At 51.1% G+C, this 26171-nt stretch overlaps 9 protein-coding genes across 9 annotated transcripts, besides 4 other annotated features; 5 read left to right on the top strand and 4 right to left on the bottom strand.

The window, feature by feature from the left end:
* Positions 1-1154: 1154 nt before the first annotated feature.
* On the top strand, positions 1155-1660 carry ACLA_021880 (uncharacterized protein; the record flags this gene model as incomplete). The annotated part of the gene is made up of 2 exons (XM_001268899.1): positions 1155-1268; positions 1346-1660. 2 exons carry the CDS (start codon positions 1155-1157, stop codon positions 1658-1660), a joined length of 429 nt encoding a protein of 142 aa, XP_001268900.1.
* A 1163-nt stretch (positions 1661-2823) lies between these two features.
* ACLA_021870 (uncharacterized protein) lies at positions 2824-3645 on the top strand (the record flags this gene model as incomplete). Its single annotated transcript, XM_001268898.1, has 2 exons — positions 2824-2871; positions 2941-3645. 2 exons carry the CDS (start codon positions 2824-2826, stop codon positions 3643-3645), a joined length of 753 nt encoding a protein of 250 aa, XP_001268899.1.
* Positions 3646-3715: 70 nt separating this feature from the next.
* Positions 3716-3737: a microsatellite.
* Positions 3738-4135: 398 nt separating this feature from the next.
* On the bottom strand, positions 4136-7436 carry ACLA_021860 (putative NRPS-like enzyme; the record flags this gene model as incomplete). The annotated part of the gene is made up of 4 exons (XM_001268897.1): positions 4136-4528; positions 4600-6764; positions 6825-7086; positions 7146-7436. 4 exons carry the CDS (start codon positions 7434-7436, stop codon positions 4136-4138), a joined length of 3111 nt encoding a protein of 1036 aa, XP_001268898.1.
* A 1223-nt stretch (positions 7437-8659) lies between these two features.
* Positions 8660-9431, bottom strand: ACLA_021850 (ribosome biogenesis protein Nhp2; the record flags this gene model as incomplete). Its single annotated transcript, XM_001268896.1, has 2 exons — positions 8660-9042; positions 9113-9431. 2 exons carry the CDS (start codon positions 9429-9431, stop codon positions 8660-8662), a joined length of 702 nt encoding a protein of 233 aa, XP_001268897.1.
* Positions 9379-9413: a microsatellite.
* Positions 9432-9936: 505 nt separating the features above from the next.
* Positions 9937-12255, top strand: ACLA_021840 (coiled-coil domain-containing protein MAD1; the record flags this gene model as incomplete). Its single annotated transcript, XM_001268895.1, has 3 exons — positions 9937-10063; positions 10123-10274; positions 10336-12255. The coding sequence occupies 3 exons, from the start codon at positions 9937-9939 to the stop codon at positions 12253-12255; spliced, it is 2199 nt and encodes a 732-aa protein (XP_001268896.1).
* A 468-nt stretch (positions 12256-12723) lies between these two features.
* Positions 12724-15797, bottom strand: ACLA_021830 (uncharacterized protein; the record flags this gene model as incomplete). The annotated part of the gene is made up of 8 exons (XM_001268894.1): positions 12724-13887; positions 13944-14049; positions 14102-14184; positions 14238-14635; positions 14700-15331; positions 15420-15505; positions 15577-15669; positions 15762-15797. The coding sequence occupies 8 exons, from the start codon at positions 15795-15797 to the stop codon at positions 12724-12726; spliced, it is 2598 nt and encodes an 865-aa protein (XP_001268895.1).
* Positions 15798-16404: 607 nt separating this feature from the next.
* Positions 16405-17854, top strand: ACLA_021820 (putative cell division protein kinase (Ctk1); the record flags this gene model as incomplete). Its single annotated transcript, XM_001268893.1, has 4 exons — positions 16405-16469; positions 16521-17505; positions 17573-17728; positions 17822-17854. The coding sequence occupies 4 exons, from the start codon at positions 16405-16407 to the stop codon at positions 17852-17854; spliced, it is 1239 nt and encodes a 412-aa protein (XP_001268894.1).
* Positions 17855-20398: 2544 nt separating this feature from the next.
* On the top strand, positions 20399-22570 carry ACLA_021810 (SH3 domain protein; the record flags this gene model as incomplete). The annotated part of the gene is made up of 1 exon (XM_001268892.1): positions 20399-22570. One exon carries the CDS (start codon positions 20399-20401, stop codon positions 22568-22570), a length of 2172 nt encoding a protein of 723 aa, XP_001268893.1.
* Positions 21255-21291: a microsatellite.
* Positions 21534-21612: a microsatellite.
* Positions 22571-23366: 796 nt separating the features above from the next.
* Positions 23367-25827, bottom strand: ACLA_021800 (OPT family oligopeptide transporter; the record flags this gene model as incomplete). Its single annotated transcript, XM_001268891.1, has 2 exons — positions 23367-24911; positions 24970-25827. The coding sequence occupies 2 exons, from the start codon at positions 25825-25827 to the stop codon at positions 23367-23369; spliced, it is 2403 nt and encodes an 800-aa protein (XP_001268892.1).
* Positions 25828-26171: the final 344 nt, after the last annotated feature.

The following is a 26171-nucleotide window of genomic DNA, read 5'->3' as shown; positions in this document are numbered from 1 at the left end:
CAGGCGCCCTAGCTGTACACAACAAGAAAGAATACAAAAATCACGGTCTAAGTCGTTCACTTCTTTCCTGATCAAAAAATATCACTTTTGATGCAGCAGGGAAATGGTCAAATTCTGCCTACTATCTCAGGAAGGCGGTAGAAGCCGCCGGGCTGTATCCGATATGGCACGATCGCAACCAGAAGATTATCAGGAACAAACAACCAGAGAGATCGATTGAAAACCAATGCAATACTCATTTACATAATGTAGAGCAAGATCCAAACGGTCTCAAAACTGTGCAATAGGCCAGCCTAGAATGTTACTCCTACTAGAACACAATCTGCAGCAGAAGCTCATAAGAACCGATCAAGGACAATGCTAACACGTGCAGTTGTTTCCGCATCTATCTACAATGGCAGCTCACTTAAGTGGAAATCATCCCCGATTCTGCCTTATTGGATGCGACATATCCTGGGGTATTGCCTGGGTACCTACCTAGTCTCAGGTCACGACGGTTTCGAGTTGTCTTGCGTGGCTCAGGATTCCAAGAACTCCAGATGCTACTTACTCAATCACTGCTATGTTACCCTTGGATCCACGATGACGACTGTTGAGTCTTTGCGAGCATTCCGAGAACAGCAGAGAATCAGAGGGAATCTGAGCTGTGATGGCTCCCAGATGCAATCTCTGTACTATGACATCTTTTCGTGGTCGATTACTTACTGATATGGCAGTGCCCCTGTATGAGTGGAGAGGATGAGACCTAAAGACTGGAGGTACAACCGTACAAACAGTATCATTCAAAGCAATATTCGACAAAGATTCTCCTCCTTATGATGCATTGAAGCCCACTTCAACCGTTAATCTTGCCCTCCTTGTGCAGTGAATCCCCGCTGGAGTCATTCTGATCCAAAGGCGAACCAAGGCCTGCCCGAGCCTTATGGCGTCATTGCGGCCAACGTCACTGACCTTGCTTCGACGATGACGGGCAGCCGTTAACAACAGCTCAACATATATGAACCTCCATCTTCTTCATGCATTTGGTGAGAAACATACACATTTGACAACTCCTGACTCAAACAAAGAAAGCTATCTCATCAGCCTCGACAACCTCAAAAGAAGAACTTCTCCCCATTTTATTACACCGCAAATCAACGAAATCTCTCTACAAAATGTCTGAACAAACCTTCCACACCACTGCTCAAGACATCCGCAAGGCTGAGTCTCACGCCTCTCACGCTCGCTCCGGAAACACGCCTAAGGACTCGAACATCTCCGCCATGAAGGTAAAACATACCCACATTCCAAATGCAAACAAGCGAACGAGTTCTTGCCAAGATAGATACTAACCCTCGAACTTCAGTCCATCATCGATCAGAACACAGATAAGGCTAAGGAGATTGAAGAGCGCAAGGCTAACCTGCCTTTGCCTGACCAGCCTCCCGTCGCCAGTGACTGGCAGTCGGCTGATCAGCGGACCGTCAACGTCGGCTCGGGCAGATTTGAAGCCCCTGTTTCTGGCGAAGGTAACAGCGCTCTTAGAGGGCCTGCGACGGCAGGAAGCAGTGTCCGTATCTCGGGAGACGAGCTGCACAAGGAAACCCAACCCACAGGCAAGGTTGGCCGCCAGGCTGTTGAAGGCCTGTCCGACCTGCCCAAGGATGCTCTGGCTCGGTAAATTTTTTTCTTTTTCTTCGAGATGAATGTATTATTACAAACTTCATGATAAGCGACTTGATTTTAATGACGGCTCTCAAATTAATACTCGATTGAGTCTGGTAATTTTGGGTCAAATTCACCTTGTATTCCTGATCACGTCCTCTATGAATTCCGTAGCATTTGTAATTCCACCCGATACTCTGGAAGCTGGAAACTCCTGGTACAAAGAAAATAATCTGATTCTTTAGTTGCATCAAGACCCTGTCAACGAAACTGTGTAAGTACAGGTGTAGCCTTAGTCTGCCCTAACAAGCATAGACATGTCACATGACCTCTATACAAGAGGTTAAATCAACGTCCGCCTTGTTTTCTGCACGGTCGCAATCTCAAAATAGGTGGAATCAAGCGGCAGAATATCTCTCAATGCCATCAACTTGTTCACCATTGCGAACATCACTCAGTCTCCATGCATTGAGCTCATTGACCGACCAGACAAATAGTTGGAAAGTCAACATGCCTTGACGGTCTGACTGCCTGAGGCCCATGACGTCAAAGCGTCTGCCCGGGTCGCCGAACCTCTGCAGCAACACTCCATGGCGCAATCAGGGTTGCTTTCCGGGCTGGACAATAATGCTGCTATGTGGAGAGCTCGAGAGGGGCTGTCTACTCCAGTACAGAACTACGGATCGACCCAATAAGCCCTGGGTATGGATAGACGATCATCCGTGTCTTTATCTGATATGAACAAGAATGGGGATCAGGGGGGAAGGCCCGCCTGGATACCTCGGAAGATGATTGCTTGTGTTGCCGGTCACAGGAAATACCTAGAACAGAAAAGAAGGGATGGGAATGGAGGAAAGGCATCATGTCTATTACCTTTTTTTCCCATCTCCACCGGGTCTTCTGTTGCGCGTGCCACTCACAAGGCAATGAATGATGCACGTACCAGATGTTGCTTGCTGGCACACTGACTGCCTCGCTGTGGTGGATAGCCACCGTCAGGATGATATCACCTTGCTGATATGGCTGTCAATCAGCAGTCGTTCCTATATAGCTTTCCTGTTGACGCAGTGGACTGTATTTGGACAATAATCAGTTGAATATCAGAGCAGAATCACATAATTTCTCATTTTCGTTCGAGCTATCTACTCTTTCATCTTCATCTAGGACAACCTCAACATCATGGATCTGCAAGGCAACGCCATCCCCCCAGGCCACAGAAGCACCAAGGTAGGTGACATAAAACATCGTCTTCCCTTCTCCCCAACTTCCGAGAACTATGGCTAAGCGTTGGTATAGGTGACCCAAGACCCTGCCGCCAGAAACCCCATCCAAGAATCCACCGGAGCAGTCGCCAACGACTCTCTCGCCGCTGAATCGACCAAGTCCGGCGGAGGATTCTCTCAGAATCGCGGAGCCGCGCCTCTCGGAGTCTCCGGCAACCAGTCCACCTTGAACAACACAAACACCTCCGGCGCCAGCAAGCTGCCGCCGGCCTCTAGCGGCGCTGCCCGTGAGGACCCCAACAGAATGGAACGATACCCCGAAGCCATGGGTGGCCAAGGGAGCTTCCCCGGCACTCACGTCCCCGAGACCGGCTACACGGGCGGCTCCACCGCCGCCAAGCAGGAACTGGGGATCAACCAGGGCGCGTACCCCGCCTCGCAAAAGGTTTCGCAGGCCGCCCAAGCCAGCGGAAGCGGCTACGACAGTCAGGACAACGGCGGCCAGGCGCCTTCCTACGTCGAGGATGTGACCGGCCACCTCGGCAACGCCAAGCCCAAGGGCAAGAACCTGAAGGAAGGTGGCTTCGACGACGACCCGAAGAACAACGCCAGCTTCACCTCCGAGATTGGCAGCGACCAGGATCCTGGTCGGTACGCTGAGAAGGTGTTCGAGCGCAAGGTCGCCGAGACTGCCGCGGATACTGCCCGCGGTCCAACAGAGAAGGGCATCAGTGACCGAACCTGGTATCAGCCGCTGGAAAGCGACCAGAGAGCTTGAGTGGATTCATCTAGAAAATGATCCCGACGAGTTACGGTGGACGTATCAGCGAAAGACCTTGTTGAATTCCTTTTTTTTTTTTTTTTTTTTTTGAAAAAAGCGGACTGTGTCTGCAGATTGCATCTCTTATGTACGATAGAAACATGACATGAATGACTACTTTGTTTATGATTAAGGTCCATTTTGTCCTGTATCAGTATTGGAATCATCATGAGCTGATATTGTCTTCCTCACCGATTCGTTTCTACAGGGACTGGTCATTAGAGCCAACATTACTATCCAATTCGTAGTCAGCATAGACTCCCAACACCATACCAGTCTTTTCTCCCCGTTCCGAAACGGACTGCTTGTCTTGGTCGCCTATCCTCTAAGGGGGTCAAACATTCCCATGGAACTCAAAGGGACATCTTATACATTTACCCATTCTCGATTCAATTGGTCTACTATTAACCCGAATCTTCACTACATCGTGCGTTACAGACCATTTACACTAAAATGCCCATTGATCTATCCAATTGGCCATCAATTCAGGCGAAATGGGACCCAGGGAGGTCATGGTTGCGCTCGCCTCTTTCGTTCGGCTCACCTCAATCGGCGCCAACGATGCCCCCTCGCTCTTTACTAAGCAGCGATAGAAGCCAAGTAGCTTCAGAGCGGGCTTCTCTTCAATCTCCTCAGCTGACGGGTTCTCGATTCTTTCAAGATCCATGATCCAATCGGACAGCTCGACCGGTTGGACACCGTACCGTTCCACGATTGCTGGAAGGAGAGATTTCCACGATGTGCTGGCCGGATTCACCAGATGGAACACCGAGCAGCGTGTGTCTGACTGTGTACGGCGACGAGTGGCAATAAGATCGAGCACAATAGTAGCAAGTGTATCCTTAGCACATTAATGTTAGCCAGGGTTGTCTTAAGACTTTTTAAGAAAATTTTGGGATCCTTGGTACTCACCACTGGTATCCAGTCCACCGGCATCGATCCTAGAGAATTGGGAACCTTGCCAATAGCTTTAGAGGTTGTAACAATGGTAGGCAGCCATTCTTGCCGAGCCCACATTCCCTTCTTCGTAGTTGGACCGGCTATCTGTCCCACGCGCAGAACCGTTGTCGGTACCCCCGACTGTCGAGATGCCGCCAGGCAGATCCGTTCCGCGATATGCTTGGACTCTCCGTAGCCCTGAGCCATCGTCACCTCGCCGTCCTCCAAGGGAATTTCAGGTACAGTGGGTCCATGTCTCGAGTCCCAACCTCTGATTGTTGATACGGAAGATACAAAGATAATGTGTGCGTTGTGGGTGCTTTCTAGACTGAAGTCAACCAACCGACGCACTCCGCGGATATGAACATCCTCGAAAGATGCAACTGAGATGTTGAAGTCCACTCTCCATGCGTTGTGAATCACGGTGTCCACGGAGCGCACCATCTCCTCATACTTTGCCCTGTCAAGGCCAAACAGGGGCTCCCTCAAAGCCACCTGGAGGAACTCTATCTTAGCCCACGCGGCAGAGTCACAGTTGAGTCCCTTATCTTCGAAGCTCTTTGCCTGTCTAGCTTTGGCCTCGGATCGGTTCAAGCAGTACACTTTGGACACACTGGGATCTCCTAAGAGGGCGTTCAGAATGTAGTTTCCGAGCGAGCCTGTCGATCCAGTCAAGATGACAGTATGTTGGTCGTTAGCGCCAGAACCATCCGCGTGTTGTTCGGGAAGATCTTGGGTGTATTTTTCAACGAGCGCATCCAATCTTTCAATCCTCGAGGTAATACTCTCCGTCATCCCTGTCAGGATGCCGTAGAGGAGGCTTGTCAATTGTTCCACAGTGGGATTGGCGTAGATCTTTTGAGCAGTGACGCTGCCAGGCGACTGACGAGCGCGCAATGCACTCTGCAAAACCTTGCTGAGATGCATTGTCTGCAATGAATCAAGACCTGCGGCATAGAGATTGGTTTGGTTCGTGAATGCCGACGATGGCAGAATGTGCGAGACAACGTTACGAACCAATGTCTTGATCTCTGAAGGACTGGCTTCCACCGGCAGCTCAAACTCCAATTCATCCGCATCTGACTTGCTGTAAATACCGTCAATTTCGTCTTTGTAATCCTCGACAACGAGCCAACGACGGGTGCTGCCTTTGGGTGTGGTACGGAAGGGTTTGCTCTGAGATGCGACTCCAATTTTGTACTTCATGATCCGTCCATGCGCTTGGCCTACATTATTTGCTCGTTGAATGGTCGGCCATATATGCTCGATGAAACCCTGGACCGGCACATCTTCATTCCAAAGCTTCCAATTAGGCTCCACGAGAAGCGCCGATTGGAATCTACCTTGGCCTACAACAACCGCGCGGGAGACCAAGGGATGGCCCTCAATGACCTTTTCCATTGTGATGGGGTTGAATTTCTCTCCATTGCTCAACACAATGACATCATCTAATCGGCCATGATAGCGCCAAAGAGCGGGTTTGGTTGGGTGCGGGGTGAAGATATCCCTCGTGTGGTATTCTTGCAATCCGGGGTAGGTGTGGAAGACCGATTGGATATCTCGATCGACCTTCCTCAAGACAAGCTCATACAAGCCGTGGCCTGCAGATTGCATCTCAATACCGCAGTGCGGGTTCCATTCGAAATAAGACCAATCCTCCTCATCCCTGGGAAGCAATGATGGGATAAGGCCAGCCTCGCTGCTGCCCATGACATTGATGACCGTGATACGCCTACTGATGAAGTTGCCAACATCAGTTGAGAGAGGTGCACCTGCGTAACAGACACATCTAAGCCGGGAAAGGGCGTCCATAGCTGTGCTGGACTCGGACATGTCTTCCAAAAGAGATGGTGAAAATACAGCCGCAGTAGGCTTTGTCTCATTCAGAACTTCAATCACAAGAGCAGTAGACGGAGGTTTGTTTGGGGCTATCACGCAGGGAATGCCGTGAAGCACTGCCACGGCCAACATGATGATGCCCGTAATATGAAAAAACGGGTGAGTCACAAAGACAAGATCGTTGGCACTGAAGATGCTAGTTGGTGTTCCGGCCACTCGCCCTTCTGGAACAGGAACATGTGCACAGTTCTCGAGAGCACCTAAATAGCCGTGAGTGATGGTAACAGGTTTTGGGGTTCCTGTCATGATTTATGTCAGTATTTTCCTTCTCTTGATGGTAGGTGCCCATCGGTGCTCACCAGTTGTCCCAGAACTGTGGATGATCAATACAGGCTCATCCCGGACTTCTTCAAACGTCTTGGAGAACATATATGGCTTGGCCGAGCCTTCCAACATCTCGGTAAAAGATGGAATTTGGACGGTCTGAAGATCCGAACGAAGGGTTCTAATCTCCATCGCTCGTTGTTTGTGCTCTGCAGTGTAGGCGAGTCTCGAGCAATCAGTCACATCGAGGAGATAAAGATGAGCGTCATCCGAATTTCGCGGCGAGAGAAGAAGTGGCTGCAAGCCTTTTAGTTAGTCGAGGTTCAATCGCAGTAAACTCGAGGCCAGTAGGTCACCTTATAGCCAGTTTTGTTGCATGCCATGACCATCACAAGATAGCGTATATCATGGGTTCCGATATAGGCCAGAGTTTCCAGCCTGGAACTGGGACCCAGGGTATTCTCAATCCACCATGATGTGTAGTTGATCATTTGAGCGACTTGTTGGAAGGTCAAGTCAGAGAACCCATCTGATGGAGAGATGCCCTTGGGTAATGTGCAAACTTTCCTCCTCGGGTTCTGAACGGCCAAGTCGTCAATGACCTGAGCCATGATCCTCTTGCCGACATTGGTGGTATCTCCAGCCATGAGCAAGTATATTGATAGAATATGGATGTGTGAATGGAAGAAAGTTGAGGTAGACAACAAGTTCTCAAGAAGATGAGAAGAGACGTTTTAAAACAAGGCTATCAACCCAGAATGTAGGCCGCCACTTCCTGCTTTTCTAAGAGGACCATGCAAGTGTAGATGCATAGAATGATCGAGTTCGTCAATTCATCAGGGTCTAAACCCAATCCAAATGGATTTAGTTAAATCTATCTAGGTCTACCTATAGGATGCCTTGATGGTAGTAGAAGGATGATCTATCAGATGATGATCTCTATGCTAGAGATCATTAGCAGTGGCAGAAGGTATGACCTTTCTATCGTATATAATAGAGAGTAAGACTAGATCATTGTAATATCCCCCTTACATAAAGATAGAGTCAGTGAAAGAAAAGGTGTAATAATAAACAGAGATTTCTGAGTGAGGCATGGCATCTGACAGGTTAGGCAGAGTTCTTGAAGATGGACACAGAGAAGGAATGTCTCGAGACCAGAAACAGATCGACGGTCCAGTGTCAGCAGATCAACCCCAGCTTGTGTCCCGGTAGTCATGGCCACCTGGTCTGTAGAATACTGGAAAAGCATATATTGAGTTGATAGCAGGTTCCAGAGAGACCCATCAAGTAAGAGAGCCTCACAAGGGACAATGCCTCATGCCAGTAGGTTGCATGTTATCCTGCAAGTAGGTATGTATACTGCCTATTTGATCCATTAGTCTTGTGCCAACTTTGCTGGATGGTACACCTACCCAGTGATCCACCATGATCGATCTACTAGCAACATGACCTCGAGTAAGCAGGCATAAACGGCTGGGAAGCCCCGAGAAGTGAAAGAAAACAACAGACCAACAGAGGGCAGTCGAGAAAATACCATGCCGTCTGTCCCGCTTGTAGTCAACGATAGTAAAAATCAGATATCAACGTCATGTTGACTTTCATTTGAGACTTCCTGCCTTTTCATACACCAATTTACAAACGCCAGATTTTGCAACGGACATATCATCAAAGATCAACCCAAATGAACACGTCCCAAAGGCCAGACCCCAAAGACATGCACGGCCTTGTCAAACAAAAACGTGGAACTGTACAGCCATAGCAATTGACAAGACAGCAGGAAAAGAGAACAGCAGCCCTGACATTAAGATAAAACAAGGAAAGAAAAGCAAGCATAAGAGAAGTGGGAAAAAGGAAACAAGACGTCAGACCCTCACAGGTTCACCTTCTTGGCCTCCTTCTGAACGAGCTTAGCCAGCTCCTCAAATACCTCGCTGAAATCCTCTCCGTCTGACTCGCCGTCCTTCTTCTTGTTCTTCGAGGCTGACTTGGGCACAACCATGACGACACTGGTAGGACGCTTGGTAGCAGCCGAGTTGCCCAGCTCGGCTCGCGATGTGACGAAAATGTAGGGGATACCGTGATCTTCGCACAGTACGGGGATATGTGAGATGACATCCATGGGCGAGATATCCGCGGCGAGGACGACAATTCCGTTAGGGATAGAGATGGTAGCGTTGGCAGCGGGGGTGGGCGACTTGCGAAGGGCCTTGACGACTTCCTTGACACCACGCTTGAGGCACTTGTTCACAGCAGCTAAGATTGAGAATAGTCAGTACGAGATAGATAACCAAGGGGTTCAGCGAATAATCGTAGAACGACATACCCTTCTTGACGCTCTTGAGAACCTTCTTGGCCTGCTTGTCCTCGGCCAGAGGATTGGCGAAAGGCACCAGAGCGCCGACAGGGCGGCCGTCGACCTCCATCAGCTCGACCTCAACGGTTCCATCGACAGTGGCCTCGGCGGCGACAGCCTTTTCAATGCCATCAAGAACCTTGCTGGTGAGCTCCTGCTCTACTGCCTCGGCGAGAACAGTCTTGTCCTTCTTTTCCTTCTTGTCCTTGCTCTTGTGGACGCCATCCTTCTCCGAGCGCTTCTCCTTCTTCTCGCGCTTGTCCTTCTTCTCAGACTTGTCCTTGCCCATGTTGACTGAGTTGCGCCTCGCTAAGGGATATCTATCAAAAGAAATCAAAAAAGAGAAGCGAAAATTGGTGGGATTGGGCGTGAACGTGGGGAGGAGCAAATCACAGTATGGTCGTTTTGGTGTCTTGAAAATCCGCAAAAAAATCGAAATCCATCTGGAAAATTTTGACGCTAGTCCGATTCGGGAACACCAGCTTCCTGCACTAGGCTGCTGACTCATCACTTGCCCAATCGGGGTGATCAACCATTCATCGAAAACAAGCCCGATAACTGCGCAACGTTGAAGACTGGCACAAGCATCTCTTTGTTATTGTTATTGTTATTGTTGCGACTTTCTAGCAGGAAGGCCGTGGCATGCGGTGCGGCCTGTTGACTGTATGACCAGAAGACCAATTGAGGTCTGTTGCGCCTCGTCAATTATCTATTTTTAGAGGTCAGTCGCATTCAAACGGCGCGATATTAAGGGTGCTAGGACATCAGACCTGAGAGATACTGATGCTTTCTAGATGGATTCAAGTAGGAACTCGCGACCATCTTGGGGGTCACCACCCGGAAATGCCTCTCCCTTATCCATATCCGGAACCCAAAGCGTCCTCCGCCAATCTATCCGCCCTTCACAGCCTGCGAGGCCTGGTCAGCGCATACTACACTTCTTAGGAATTATAATGCCAAAACTGACTTGCTACATACAGATACGGAGAAGGAGGAGCTCCGCATACAAGTTAGCGCATTACGATATGAACTGGAGAACTTCAAGCAAGAACGGGATCTGATGGTCTTGCGTCATGAGAAAGAGCTTCGGGATTTACAACTGAAGGCCGACGGGGACTTCAAAAGGGCACAGGTCTGTCCTCAGTTGATCCGTCTATTGTTAACCTGCGGCAGTTGTTGACAGTCTGTCACAGGCTGCGGAATCCGCTAGCAATCGCGCTGCCCATAAAAGCGAGACACTTGCGAAGGAATTGAAGGAGACCCAGGAACAAACATTAACTGAGAAAGTCGGACTCGAGCGGAAAATCCGAGGTCTTCAGGATGAGAAGCAGAATCTACAAGAGGAGATGAATGAGACCCAGGCTCAGCTACTCGACCAGGAAAGGCAACATAAGCACCAGATCAACGAACTAGAGACTATCCGCTCGTCACTCCAAAAGACGCTCGAAGAATTGCAGAATGACCTACAAAGTGTGCGGAGTAACCTACAATCGACTCAGGAGAAGCTGACTCAGCGAGAAATGGATATCGGGACTCTTGAAACAGAGAATATTCGCTTGAAAACAGAGGGGGCTGATGGGGAAACATTAACGGTACTGAAAAGAGAGCTTTCCGACCAAGTGAGTCACATCAGAAATCTGGAAACAGCGAACCGCGACCAGACCGCGGAATTGCGCCACCTGCGGAAGGTTCAGAAGAATGTCGAGGTTGTGGAGGAACAAAAGAAGTCGCTAGAGAATCAACTGCAACTCATGAAAGACGTGGAGTCGGAGCTGGGAACCCTCCAGATACAGAAGCAAATTCTCGAGGACGAGCGAAGCTCGTGGACCAGCCTCTTGCAGGAGAATGATCAACCTGCCGAATTTGACTCACCGGAGGCAGTTGTCAAAGCTCTGCTGCAGGAGCGGATCGAAAAAGTGGCTTTGGTTGATAAGATGGGCAGCATCGAGGCACAATTTCTGGAGAAAGACGAAACAATTCAAAGCTTAGAGAAGGAAAGAGTCAATCTTCGTCAAGAGCTGGAGAAATTGTGTCCTGCAGGTGCTGCAGCTGGAGGAGCGATGGCCGAGAGCCGGATTAGAGCCCGCCTCGAACGTCAGCGGGCTCTTTCGGTCAAAGAGGTCGAATATCTTCGCGCTCAGTTGAAGACGTTCGACACGGAAGAGGTCACGATGAATGCGGAACAGAGCCAGTTCGACGAACACAAGTCGGAACAGATTGCCAACTTGGAGAAGCTCGTCGATGAGTACCGTGCGGAAGTTCAAAAGGCCCATGAGGAACTTGCGAAGCGCGAGGCCCCTCAGCAGAACGATGCCGAGCCTCGCGGGCTCAAGCGACCACTATCTCCTGCAGAGAGCGACGCAGAGAGTGAGCGACTATCCGTTTTATCCCGGAAAAATCGGACGCTGCAGGATTCGCTCTCCAAATCCGAACAGGCCGCAACCCTCCTTCGTCGCGAGCTTGACGCCACCAAGTCTCAGCTCAAATCGCTAAAGGCCAAGTCTCGCACGCGTATCCTAGAACTACGTGACAATCCCACCGCAGAGGCAGAGAATATCAAAATGTCCACGCTCACGACCCTCCGCGAAGAAAACCGCGATCTCCTAGCCCAGTTACAGGGCAATCATGCAGATGTCAAAGTCGTCCCAGTCAGCACGCTCGAGAGCATGAAACTAGACATCGTTGAGATGGAAAAGGTAGTCGCCGACAAGGAAAAGCGCATGCGCCGCCTCAAGGAGATCTGGACCGCCAAATCCTCCGAGTTCCGCGAAGCAGTCGCCTCACTCCTGGGGTACAAGCTCGATTTCCTCCCCAACGGACGCGTCCGTGTTACCTCAATGTTTCACCTCTCTGCAGCCTACCGCCATGGTGATCAGGATGCCTCGTCCGACTCCCGCGGCCCAGGAAGCATGGGTAACGGTGAGGAGAATTCGATTATCTTTGATGGTGAGAACGGGACAATGAAGATCTCCGGCGGGCCCAACAGTCTCTTCGCGATGGAAATAAAGCACCTGATCAAGTTTTGGGTCGAGGAGCGGAAAGATATACCCTGTTTCCTTGCGGCGATGACACTCGATTTCTATGATAAGACTACACGGGCGGCGAGGATGTAGAAGAATATGTTTTGAGTGATTTAACCAGAGAGTTATGATATCGGAGATGAAAGTTATCATGTATTGGCCTGCACCAACAGTCCCCGTCTATCAAAATGTGACTTGACTCGACAAGAGCAGTATGATTACGACTGAATAGAGCTCGATTATTACTTGTTTCCGCCATCAAACTGTTCAAATGGTTCGTTGCAGTGTTATTAACAGAGTCTTATTTACAGACCAGGTGGCATCCATGGATGACTGCTGTATCCTAGGTATGACGGTTGACAAAGGAATTAGATAAAGGAACAAATGAAAAATGGTAAAGTGTAAAAGGTCAAGAAAGTTATGAGACATCCAACACAAGCGGCTAGGAGAATAAAAAAGGGTCGATCACATGAATGCAGTATCGCCGTGATCAAGAGAAGGTATTTCCATCATAGGACATTAGTGTGAGGTTTTCCAGAGAGACGAGAGGATGCGTCAGCCTTAATGTGACACATATTTCCCAGCTACCAATTTCCGCGTGGTTGGAAGTCCCTTCCATACAGCCAACGGCTGGGACTCGGGAGCGTGTGTGGCTGCACCCTCGTCGGCGAAGGGGTCCGAATCATTTTGCGATGCGTATTCCGATGGGGACACCGTACTGATTCCCAACCGTGAGCCTGCGTCGGCTGTGTGAAGCTCGAACTTGGCATCAACCTTGCCCTTCCGCGGCCAGCTGGCCGAGGTTGCGAACCGGACGAGTAACTTTCCATCCGTTCCAGCCTGTACGTCAAGCTCGGGGATCTTCCAGGTCACTGCTGATTGCTTGCGACGGAACGCAGCCCCGGCATTGGGATACATGACGGCGCTAGTGGCATGAGCTACTTGACGACCGTCTTCGGGAGAAGTATCCAAGTTCACCGTCAATGTTAGGTTCTTGAGGGTTATTGATTGTCTCGGAACTGAGGAGGCGAATGATGGGTTCATGGAGTAGAAGATAATCACGCTTGCCTGGAACTCCTCGAGGTTCCAGGCAGGTTTGAAAATGACAGGACAATAGGCTGATAGATCTAACGGGTCGATATGAACTTGGTACTTGAACGCTACAGTCGGCGAAGGACGAGCAATATTCGCAAGAAGGACGTCGTATTCGCCTCTGTTCTCGTCTCCCTGTTCTCTCTCTTCCTTCACAAAATGCGGGTTCGCAGCGACTTTCTCCAGCTCTTGGAAGTTGTCAAGCCGCACCCGCATATGATCAATGCTTGGTCCAGTTGATGCATTGTAAGCTAGCGCAAGCTCTCCAACAACAAAGGACTTGGTTACCGCGCCCTCTGTAAACCATGCGCTGACTGTTTCAATGATGGATGCGTTGAGACCGGGTTGATGGAGATCAGGGTGGGCGACTGGACCCGAGATGCTGTGCAAGGTATGCGATGATCGGATAGACGTTGTGTCCGATAGAGTATGGTCGTCTGTGGCGGCACTGGGAGAGGTAATATGCCTGGTAGGCAGCCCTGGAGAAGTTGGGGCAGAGATATCCGACCCGGACGCCAAAGTAGGGGGTCCATGGCTCGACCCTGGGGGGTTTGGGATGAAAACTGTGTTGCGCACGTCGCGCCGGCCACGCAAGGTACTTGCAGTTCGCCTAACTCCACTATGTTGGGCTTGCTGCATGGAAGGTTAGTCATGAGAACAGAAAGATGGTGTATGTCTGGTAATCTCACCAGTCTTAGTTGGCTAGCCATCTCGTCCATGGCTTGCTTGGCCTGATTTTCATCTTCAAGAATCGGTTGATCTCTGATGGTGAGATTCATGCCTTGTTCGTCCAGTCTATAGGAATTAGCGCTCGGTAATTGTAATGAATGATAGTGGATCAATGTACCCAGCTGCTTCTCTCTGTAGTCGGGTGATTTCATCAATGGTTTGCGGTCTTTCCGAGAAACCCTCAGAATCGACTTGCGGCTCCTTTTTTTGGGGTCAGCAGTCTGATTTACAAAAATCTATTGGTCCAAGCATACCTCGTTTGCGGACGGGATAGGTGGGAGAGCTGGCTCATTCTGAATTTCTGGGTGTGGTGCTCCATTTGTGGCTGCTGGTGTCTGCTGGGGTCCAGGTTCTGGACTCATTGGCGGCGAAGCAGGCAGCTCGCGCTCGTGAATATCATTTGGAATATGTGCAGTTTCACCACGGCTCTCCTGGGTAGTTAGAGCAGTAGCGGGGCGATCTGCTTCAGTAGGAGATTCAGGTATGGGCATATCACGCGAGTCACCTCGCTTGAATGAGGCGAACGGACTGCGGTGTTTTTTATCTGAGGAGAATGGCGCACCACCTCCAGTGTGCACAATACTCTTTCTTCTGCCCATGACCGTCCCCAACCGCTTAAGGCCACCAAGAGGAGTGTTTCGGGGCTCGGGAACTATAGTAAGGATGTCAGGGAAACGCTGGGAAGCATATCGAAGTAAAGTCTTCGAGAAACTCACCTGGAGGGGGTCTAACGGCCCCTGAGCTTCCTGACCGTTGACTTGCAGCATCGTCTTGGAGCCGCGGCGGGGGAGCAAGAGGCGGCGCGCTGACGGGCATCGATTCTTGTCGTCTAGGAGCAATAGGTCTGCCCCCATTGACCTTTGCGGCAAATGTCTTGATCTCATCCGCAGTCTCGGCATTGAGAAGGACGTTTAGGCAGCTCTCAGCGGCTTGGCGAGATCGTTCCACATGATCCGACTCGTGAGTTTGTAATTGAGTCAACACATCACGAAGATGGTTCAGTCGACCTTCATCTGCGGCTTGCAATTGTTCGAAGACAAACGGCGCCCTTGATTCCCACTGTTCCCTTACCTCCTCAGCAGCAGAGATAGCACTGGCCAATCTGTCCGCTCCCTTTGGGCCCTTGTCGCGAGCCTTATCCACTTTCTTCTGGGCTACATCGAAGCTCTTTACCAGCGCAGCAAGGTCCCTCTCCACCCCGGGCATCGAGGATAGTTCTCGGTTTTTGCTGCTGTACTCCCGTAATGGGCGTTCAACATCCTCCTCAATTTTCTGCGCGAAAATCTCGTGGGACGACGCAACGGTCTCGGTGGCATTGATAATGCGCTGCCATGGTAACTGGAAGATCCTAGGTTGTCGCAAAAACACACCGAGCTTAGCAAGGCATTTTACTTGCGTATGATACTGATGAGATCGCTCTCAATGTCCGAGCTTACCCAAGCGCTGCCCCGTTATCCAGCTGCGGTCGATGCGCCAGCTTCCTTAGTCCTTGAGCGTATGCTTCCTCGACACGGCGGCGTTCCTGTCGCATGGATAGCAGAGTTAGGTCGACGGTATCCATGGCGAGTGCAGCCCAGAAGATCACAATCATACCTGAAGCCAATCCGCGATATCCGCGTTGATTTTGTTGATGACACGAATGCGATCATTGAGTACATTAATGGCTTGACTCGGTTGCAAGGAGGCCTATGCAACAAGCGAGAGCGAGGCATTAGCATTAATGGTAGGTTTTGTAGTAGAGAGGGCAAGCAGAACGCTCGCAGACAGGGAAACCCTACCAGCAAGGCTGGATACTCCTGCCGTGAGAGATCCATTTCGAAGATTCATAGATCGCTAAGACTAGAAGGGAGCGATCGGAATGCGCATAATAGGAATACGGAAGTAAGAATACAGTGGGCGGGGGCAATAGTGAGCGAGCGATTGAGCCACTTTCCACAAACAAATCACATCAATAAGAGAATAGGGATGGAATGGCGGAGGAGAGGACAGGTAAGGCCGGGTTGATGGGGATGAATGTGATGACGATGGGGTTGCAACACCGGAAGAATCACGGGAGAGGGAGGATTACTACTACTACACGGAGCCCCAAACGAAACAAGGTGATTGGCCAATTAGCACGGGGAGACAGGAGGCTAGCCGGATTGGGCTAGCAGAGTAAGTGGCGGGATGATACCTCAGGCATCGTAAGGCATGAATTTCCTTTGCCTATTCCAAACGGTCACATGTTCTCTTGCTGTCCATGCTGCTAGAGTAGCAAGTAAAAGAGGCACCGGAGAATATGCTCCTGCATCGGTAGTGCTGGATCCTGCTTTCCTTGAGAGAACTGTCGCTTGACGAGCTCATCCTTATCTATCCGTCATCTCCAGATTCATTCCGTCATTGCTGCCCCACGTGTCTGATCCTAAACATCGATCATCCGCGATGGCTGCTTCCGACTGGAAGAAAGCTCTGGGCTTCACAGATCGATTGACGGCAATCCAGTCACTGTGAGTAAGGTCAGAGAAAGCTCCTAAGTCGTACGTTCTGATACCTTCCAGCACCACCGCTTATCAACGAGCTTCATCTTCCGCTGCATTTGCAGAGGCTCAGTCTCAGGCAAAGCGATTCGAGAATGAGGCCTATAATCAAGCTACTTCAAAGGTCGGATTCGAACCATTAGGAAACAGGCTTCTGCTAATGCCAGATGTGCAGGAAGAATATGAACGAATGTGTCAGGATGCAATTGATGCCGCAGAAACTACCAATTCGGTGGCTCCAATGATCGGTAGTCCCCATCAACTGCACAACGAGCCCGAAGAGGCGGCTTGGACGGCAGGTGATACTATCGGTCCGTTCAAGGGATGTCTTCACCTGTTTGACGGACTACATTCCACCATTTATAAATCCAAACGCGAGGATGGATCTGTGGTCGCAGTGAAAGTCACCATACCACATCTCTTGTCGGCACCCCATGATGCTGAACGCGAGGCCCGGCTGCTGAAAGAGGCTGCCAGCCCTCATGTGATTGGACTGTTGGAAACGCTCAAGATCGACGGGGGAAGGCTGATCCTGGTTTTCCCCTATACGAAGTATAACTTGGAACATCTGTTTCGTCGCGACATGGTCACTGGAACGCAGACAAAATCTTACCTGCGCGACATGTTCAGTGCATTATCACATCTGCATAAGCTGGGGATCATTCACCGGGATGTGAAGCCGTCGAACATCTTGCTAAACTCACCTGCAGGTCCGGCTTATCTGGCGGACTTTGGCATTGCATGGAAAGAAGGGGACAAGGGTTCTGAGCCGGCTGATCAGAAGATTACTGACGTAGGGACTACATGCTATCGGGCTCCCGAGGTGTTGTTCGGATACAAGGGATACGGAACCGCTCTGGATCTCTGGGCCGCCGGTTGTGTTGTCGCAGAAGCTATTGCTGTCGGGCATAAGCAACTGTTCGATTCTGGGCCTGTCGGAAGCGACTTGTCGCTTGTCCAGTCCATTTTCCACACCTTGGGAACTCCGGATGCCACCGTCTGGCCGGTGAGTCAATACCCTCAGATGATATCCTGCTCTCTTGCGACTCCAGCCATGCTAAATTCCTGAATAGGAGACCGCCAAACTTCCCGACTGGGGAAAAATCGAGTTTTACAAATACCCTCCCAAGCCGTGGGACGAAGTTCTCAGGGGAGCCTCCTCTCGGGGCCGCGATCTCGTGAGCAAATTGGTTCGATATGAGGGCAGTGAGCGCCTATCTGCTGCAGAGGTAGGCACTCCACACCCAGGGGACTCAGAGGCCCAGAGCTCCTAGTTGCCGAGAAGAATCAGCCTGTCAAATCTGGTACTGACTGTCGCATAGGTCCTGGACCACCCGTACTTTTCTGCGACGTGAAGCTAGTGCAGCTCCGAGGTTTTCTATGCTCGAAAATGCACCTTGCCTCACATGACTCAAGAATCACGTCGTCTTGATTTCCGTGATTTAATTGACCAAGCTTCTAGTGGCCCACCGTTCTGCAGCGGGTGTTTCAGCCTTGGATTGGCTCAGAGCAGTGCCACTGCTAACCTGCCACAGGCTCACAGCGCTGGTCATGACTGGAGCTGCGCCCCAGTTGTTGGATCCCCCTCAAATTTGCTGGAATCCCGCGCGCTTCCTCCTTATTCGACGGCCACCGAGGCATCGTCGCTGCATCATTTTAGCGGGGGGTGATTTCAGTCCCATGGTACCATCATTACAGAACGCAGCGCAGAACAGTAAATCTTCTGCTGGCCTGCCTGAAAGGGTCCATACTCCATACTCCATAGGATGTGATGTAAAGGGTGGAGGAATCAATCATAAGATGTTAAGGTGGAACGTGTTCTCACCATTTGTTTCGATACCGTAGTGGTCGATTCGCTTGTCGATATCTAGGTTGCATATCTTCGGATTTATGCCAGGGGTACGTGACAGGTCAACGGGAGCGCAAATGTATTTATTGTTCAGATATCAGGCTCTCAGGGAGCCGAGAATTCTTCTTTCAAAATCTGAGAGGCCAAAATCCACTACAAGTCTCAATATGTTCAACCATTCAATACAGATGCCTCAGACAAATAGACTGATTATTCAATGACTGAAATTACTCCAATCCTTCAGATGGATGACGCTAGGAAGGGCCGGAGAAAAGAGGGGCTTGGCTAACCAAACTGACAGGGAACAACAGTGAACAGGGCAGTTAAGTGAGACAAAATGATCTGTGTATCTAATAGTTAACCAACCATCTATCTATGTATCTATCCTAATCAGACAGCAGGCAATTGATCTTCTTGAGCCTCGAGGTGCGAGTAATCCAGCTATATGCGTCTGTCTAAAGGCGCATTCCTCGCTTGAAGCCCCGAAAGAACTTGGTAAATATGGCGCGGGTGGGAAAAAGGGGCTAATCTTATGACAGTGACGGTGACAGTGACAGTGGAAGGGGACATCATCCAATATCCAATATCCAATGATTCACTTTGGGTGCAGCCGAGGATTCCTTCGGTATTTTGATTACAGATCTACTCCGATATCCATCTTTTTTTTAGTAGTAGGTATTTTCCTCGAGGTGAACCCTTGCTTAATATTAATACCAATGGAGGATCAAGGGTAGGTATTCACCAGCCTCATAACTCAATCAATTATCGATCTCCAATAGATTCCACACGCATCAATGAAGGCTGACAATAACAAGAGAATGACGTGCCTTGCTGCCTTGCTGTCTACCCCTGTCACTCATAGTATCTACTCCGGGGTGGTATCTAATCCTCCTTGTTGTACTGTGTAGGTACTAGGTACTCGTCTAGATTTGGGACATGAGCGGCACGTTCCTCGTGTTTGGAACCAATACTGTCATAAAACCAGGCACCGTAATCACGGATGGCCAATCACCACTTTCTAGTGCCTGCCGATAGTGGGTCAGAGACAGAGATCTTCACCCCAGTCGGTTAGCGTGGTCAGACCCAAATCATCTCTTGGGTGTTTTTGATTGGCCAGTCCCCCTCCTTGGAGTTCTGATCTCATTTCGTTTACTTTTCGACCCGTTTACGGTAAATGATTTACGGAGTACAGTTACACTTGACCAGACTCCAGTACACTAACTATAGGTACCTACCTAGTACCTACAGAGAGCGAGAGAACTACAGCCTCAATGATCCCATCCCTAGTGATTAGGAGGAATAAGAATAATAGTGACATGGAAGTGACGGTCTCGTAAATCCCTCCTAAGTGGAGGATCATAAATCATAATAATAGTTAGTACCAGCGACGAAGGAACTACTGAGTACAGCGCTACTACGACCGAGGTATCCAGCCTCTACACTTACAGAGTACCTAGTCACTCCCACCTCCAGGTCTTACTTCGCTTCCTGTGATTTCTCCCCAGAAACCCTTTCTCCTTCTCTCAACCTTCTTCTCCTCTTCCATCGTCCCATCCTTTCGTTCTTCTTCTTCCATTTCGTGGGGGTTTTCTCACGTCTTGGTCTGTCATTCTTTTGATTTGATCATCTTTCGCGGCCTGGAAGCTCGTCGTCCTTTCTTTTATCGAGCGGCTTGTCCTCTCCAGCCCCTCCATAGCACTCCAGTCCAGCCCGTCCATTCTTTTGCCTCCCACATTCCTCGACGCGCTTGCGCTCCTTCGCTTCGAAACGCGGTCTGTTCCATCAGGCCTGGACTGAAGTGAAGTCTAGACAGACCTCTCTGGTTTTAACGTGGTTCGATCTCTGTTTTTAACGAGCAAGATCCCCCCATCCGCTCCCTACTATCAGCGATCTTAGTGAGGTCCATCTTACCAGAACAATATCACATCTTATCATCTCTGAAACCAGGGTGAACCAACAATCATACGTCCCTTGCTTCAATCGTCATCTCTACCAACTGACTACGAAACATCGGTCAACAACAATCGCTCACTCTAACCACACCGCAATCATGGTGCACGCGCATGCACATCATGATCATAATGTCGTTCTCGAGCAACGAAACGTCGAAGAACGCGACCTCGAGAAACGTGAACCCCAGGGTCATGTGGTGACGATCATCTATGTCACGGCGCCTGCCACCTTCGACGGCCCTATCGGCGGCTATGTGACAGGCTCGGATCCAGCAACACAGCAAACTCAGGGTGTTGGCGCTCCTGTTGCACATACGCGACCTTCGGAAACTACAGAGGAGGAAGCGACAACGACTGCGGACCCAAAGACCAAGCCCACCGTGAAGACACAAGCCAGTGTCACCAAGGAGACCGAACCGACGACCAAGGAAACTGAGTCCAAAACGACTGATCGTGCCACCAAAGCCACGCACGAGATCACCACTGACAAGAATGCAAAAACCACTCCAACCACCTTCTCCACTGCCACATCGGACTCGACTTCATCGTTGGCCATTCCGGGTCTGGATGACAGCTCTACCACTCGGGGATCGTCCTCTTCGGGTCATTCAGCTTCCGCGTCCGCCAGTCCAATTTCTTCAGGTTCGGATTCTGGGCTCACAGGTGGCGCGAAGGCGGGAATCGCCATCGGAGTCATTCTGGGTATCGGATTGATCGCAGGCTTCATCTTCTTCTTCATGCGCAAGAGGAAGCAAGGGAGACAAATGGCTGAGGCGGAAGCCACGAACGAGAAGTCATTTGCCGCTGCAAACATGCCTCCGCCAGGTCCACCACCGAAACACGAACCCATGACCCCGTCGGAGCCTCCCCAACTCAATGTTCGCCCCATCACTCAGTTTGCTCCCGATTTGACTCCAACCAGCAGTGGCATGGCCGGGCTTTCCGCTGCAAACGCCGGTGCTGGTGCTGGTGCCGGTGCCGGTGCCGGTGCTACTCTCGCCGTCGCCGCAGCTGGATCGCGCAATCTTACCGGCAATCCTTCGCCTCCGCATACTCCCCAATCGAGTGTGAGTCAATCCGATCCTTTCAGTGATCCTGTCAATCCATTCGGTAATCAGGCCGAAGCACCTTCACCTATTGCACCAGCGGGTCCCATCAGTCCTTCCATCGCCTCTGGTCCGCAAATCCCCCAGATTACCATTGCGCAAGCGCCAAGTGAGCATGTCGTAGAATCTGCTGTGGATTCAGCCGCTACTACCGGTGCTGTCGTGGCTGGTTCTGCTGCTATTGGTGCCGCCGCCGCTATCGTTGCCAAATCCTTGGACGCCAAAGACCTGCCGAACCTCCCAGAGAGCTTATCCTCACAAGCATCGTCAGTTCCTGAAGGTTCCACTCAAAGCCCAGTCGGTGCTACCGATGCGGATGTGGCATCTCTTACCTCTGCCGGTGCAGTTGCTGCTGTTCCAGCTTTCGGACCCGGTGGAGCTGGCCCAGCCCCGATGCCATCCAATGTCCATCGTGTCCAGATGGATTTCAAGCCATCAATGGAGGATGAGTTGGAGCTCCACGCCGGTCAACTTATTCGACTCTTGCATGAGTATGACGATGGCTGGGCCCTTTGCGCCAGACTTGATCGCTCGCAGCAGGGTGTGGCTCCACGCTCTTGCCTTTCTGCCCGTCCCGTGAAGCCGCGAGCCCGTCCGCCACCAGGACCTGGTGCCGGTCCCGGTCCTGGTCCTGGTTCTCGCGGGCCCCCACCGACCATGATGGGACCGAATGGCCCTCGCGGACCCCCTGGACCCCCTGGACCTCCTGGTCTTGGGCCCATGGGACCGCCGCCCCCTCGCTTCTATCCTCAAGATCTCCGCCCACAATCGCCATCTCGTCCAATGTCACCAGCTCGCCCTCCGCATGGCGGCCCTCCACCACCACGCCCATACCCACAGCGCTCTATGTCGCCAGCTCAGTTTCCACCCGGTCCGCGATCCTTCTCTCCGGGCCCTGGAGGTCGGCCAATGCCACCCAGGTCCATGAGTCCCGGCCCCTATGGACCTCCCGGGTTACGGAGACCCGAAATGCCAGCGGCGAACCAGCGGAAACGTAGCAACAGCGCCAGTGGGGCGATGGGACCAATCTCCCGATCAGGAGGATCACCTGGTCCGAGCCCTCTAGCAGGACCCACGATGCCACCCCCATCAGGTGCCCTGCCGGCGATTCCTACTCCGCCGCTAGTTCCGCCGCCACACACCATCTCAGACGATTTCGCGTGAAGTAAATAGGCTTATGACCGTTCATATGGAGAACAGAGAAGACACTGCAAAATGCATTTGATTGATATGAGGGGGGCACACTTGATTGTCATGTCCGCTGGACGGAACGAGCCTGGGTATGAGTATCACTTGCGTCTGGGACGAAAGGATTTTCCCCCTGACCCTTTGTGCAATATGTTTCCAATGTCACTTTTTTATCTCTCGCCTTTTTGCTTCATTGAACCATGTCTCGTGCTTACACTCTTCTTCTCTTTTTTTTCTCTCTTCTATATGTCTTCTTCTATGATGCTGGCACTGCCCTGTCTTCTACAACTGGATCTTGTCTTCTGTGGACCAGCGGTGCCCATGTCTTGATTAACGGGAATACCCATTTCTTTTGAGTTAGCTTTTTCTTTTCTCCAGGGAGGTCGATTATAGGATTCATATATGGTCCCTAATCATTTACCCCCATACAATCTCTTTTTTTTTTATTATTATTCCCCCAGCCATTTCTTTCTCCCTTCTGCCTTCTTGCCCATGGAAGATGAGCAGAGAAAGGAAGCAACATGGTGCAACAATAATTCTGTCTGTGTTAAGTGTGCTTCATCACTCGTCGTTTCATGTACAGTCCGTAAATACTTGTGGAGAGAGTGGTAGATAGAGCCAAAATCAAGTACTACGCACCGACACCCGTGCATTGGCGATATCATTTTGAGTCACCAATAACCAATAGGTAGTTTATAACTTTGTCTGTCCCGGCGTAATCCAATAATCGTCTGTATCTATTTATACATTATACATGAATCGTACGCAGATTCTAGAGGTGCGGAACGCTCGCGCTCGCGAGCAGAAGATTGACAATGCTGATAATCCCTTCACCGAGGATCAGACCAGACGCCAGGACTACCAAGGACGAGGACGCGGCGTCTGCCTCCCTGGCAATCTGTTCGGCTGGTTTCCCGCCTGCGGGTGTTGTACTTTCTAGGATCTGCGGTGTTCCCGATACCACTGGAGCCTGGGGCGTAGAAGGCCGCTCGGGGCTAGAATTGGCGGGGTGTTTGCGGGACCACCACCAGGCAATCAGGCCGCCGATCGCTCTCGCAAGCGTAAAGGAGGGGACATTGAAGATGCCCACGGCCACGGCGATGCCGCCGGGGATCCATGCTCTCCAGGGTGCGGTGGCGTCGCGGCGGCCGCCGTTCGCCAGCGGCGAAGCGCCGAAGATGCGCAGGATGGTTATGCCGACGAAGACAATGCCTGCGGTTAGGGAGGCCTGCCAGGCCATTGGGGGTAGGCCTTGGCCTGTGACGAGACGGGCGGTGAAGATCCAAACGTAGGCGGTCGGGGTCTGGAACATGGGGCCGGGGACCTCGTAGACGCTTACGTACATTTTGTACACGGCGGTGGAGAGCACGGCGCCGACGAGGCTACCGATCATTTGGCCGTAAAATTGAGCCTTCGGGCTGGCGCCGAGCAGGTGGCCCGTTTTCAGGTCTTGCATCATGTCGCCAGCCTGGAGAGCGCCGGACTCAGAAACTGCGCCGGCAAGGAGATTGGTGATTAGTGCGGTTCGTCGGGAGAAGTGGGAGGCGGGTGTCGCCAGAGAGAAAAGGAGCTGGGTTAGTTTACTGATCCCGGAGACGGGATTGAGATCTGTCTCGCCTAGTGCACGAACGCCCATAATCGACAGCAGGACGGCCAGCAGTGTGGCGAGGCTGGAGAGCATAGGCGACATCACGTCGCCAAATACAATGTGCATGCAGACCACATTCAAAATCAAGGTCAGAGGGAGCAAAATCATCACGGTCCGAGTAGAGATGAGTTGGGACGGTGGAGCATCTTCTTCTTCAGGTTCTTCGTGCCTTGCGGCAAATCGGGCGGAGTAGGCTGCTGTAGATGACTCTTCCGAGATAGGACTTAGGGTAGAGTATCTGACATATTCATGTCGAGCCATGTTGCTCGATCCTTTAGAGAGAATCCACTGCCCAACCCGGCTGGACAAGAGTTTCGCTTTCAGTTTTGGAGCGTGAGTGATGAGAGGTTTCACCACAAGCCAGCCGAGACTGACAAGTGAATCGGCCAGCATGATGGCCAGAGACACCCACACAATCCAGGCTTTACTCCCGTCTTCCCAGCTGTCCACGGGGCCAGGTGCCCAGCCACGAGCCTTTGCAAGCGGGGAGAGGATGCCCCAGCCCAATATAGCACCGAGGAGCATGTGCATGCAAGTGGATGGTCCCATGATAATACCTTGACCGATATATGCGGGGGAAGGATTGAGAGTCCACAGCCAATTCTGCGCCAGGGTGAGACCGAGAATGGGTACATCGCGAACTTGAGGGACAAAGTAAGAGAAGAGCGTCTACGACAGTCAGTTATCACTGGACTTTTTCGATGTAGGAAGTGATAAGATGTCTTACATAAACACCAGACACCACGAAAGCACCAACTAGTAAGCGCATCTTTGATCTCCAATCCCGCTTATCGGCTGAGTGGCACTCGCTAGCATCCTTTTGTAGAAGGGTGCCTGTCTCTCCTCGTTCAGACGCCAATGCAACTGCTTCGCCTTCCTCTTGACGGTGAATAGAGGCGGAACCCACTGCGGTCTTTGCTTTCTCGCTACTGGATCCACTTCCATGTAGGACTTTCAGCATGAGCGCTGAAGCCGTTCCACTAGGGAATCTCAGTTTCTCCCTTACTATCACCTCCTTTCTCAATGGCACGGCAAAAACAACGCCAAAGAGACATACTCCCAAGCTCCAGAGGACCAGCTTCCAGAAATTGAGCTTTAGCGGCCCTCCTTCACCCACACCACCGTCACCAGAAGGTCCATCTTCCCCATCTCGGATGAGAAATTCCAGTGCGGGAATGACCCCCACAAAACCACATCCCAAAGGCATTGTTCCCACGGCTCCTGCTACCGTTTGAATGAGGACATTTTCGATCGGCGTAAACGGGTACGAGAGATATTTCGAGAAGACCTTGAAGACTGAAAAGCCGATAAGCGCCGATGGCATCGCCATCGTGCTGATCCAGCCTGTCTGTAAGCCGAAGTAGGTGTTGGAGAAGGTTATCAAGGCACCAATGACGATTCCGACAAAGAGTGACCGAGGCGTGAAGCTCTGGGGGGACGTTCGCGATGAACCCTCCGTTGCCAGCATTGTTCCGAAATGAGGATCCCCATCGTCAGCTCTTCGCTCCCCGTTATCGTCTGATGGCCGTGATGCCAATAAACCATCTGCCGAGCGGCGGCCATTGTTTGTGGCATTGTCCGCCATGGTGATGGATTGGTAATTCATCGATTTAGCTGCCCACAATGCATCTCTGAGAGCTATGGCTAAAGATACCTTCGACAGACTCCAAGGGAAGTACCCCACAAGATGGCTACCGAAGGTTGAAGAATAAGAGATTATTTGAGGAAGATTGACAGAAAGTCGGAGCTACAAGTGAGGCGTGACTCAGCCGATAAGATAAGTGATTGATAAGCAACAGTGATGTCAATTCTGGATGACACAAAACTCAGGCTGTTTTCTGAAGAATCATCAATTGTCTATCCTACAATCGTAATTCCATCACTAGTCTATGAGATTCAAACGCTAGGCTATTTCTATTGACCGTCAGA

The sequence above is a fragment of the Aspergillus clavatus genome, genomic scaffold, assembly GCF_000002715.2.
Source record: "Aspergillus clavatus NRRL 1 1099423829805 genomic scaffold, whole genome shotgun sequence".
NCBI classification, from domain to species: Eukaryota; Fungi; Ascomycota; class Eurotiomycetes; order Eurotiales; family Aspergillaceae; genus Aspergillus; species Aspergillus clavatus.
Note: the sequence above shows the minus strand (reverse complement) of the source record. Positions and strands in the feature narration are given on the sequence as shown.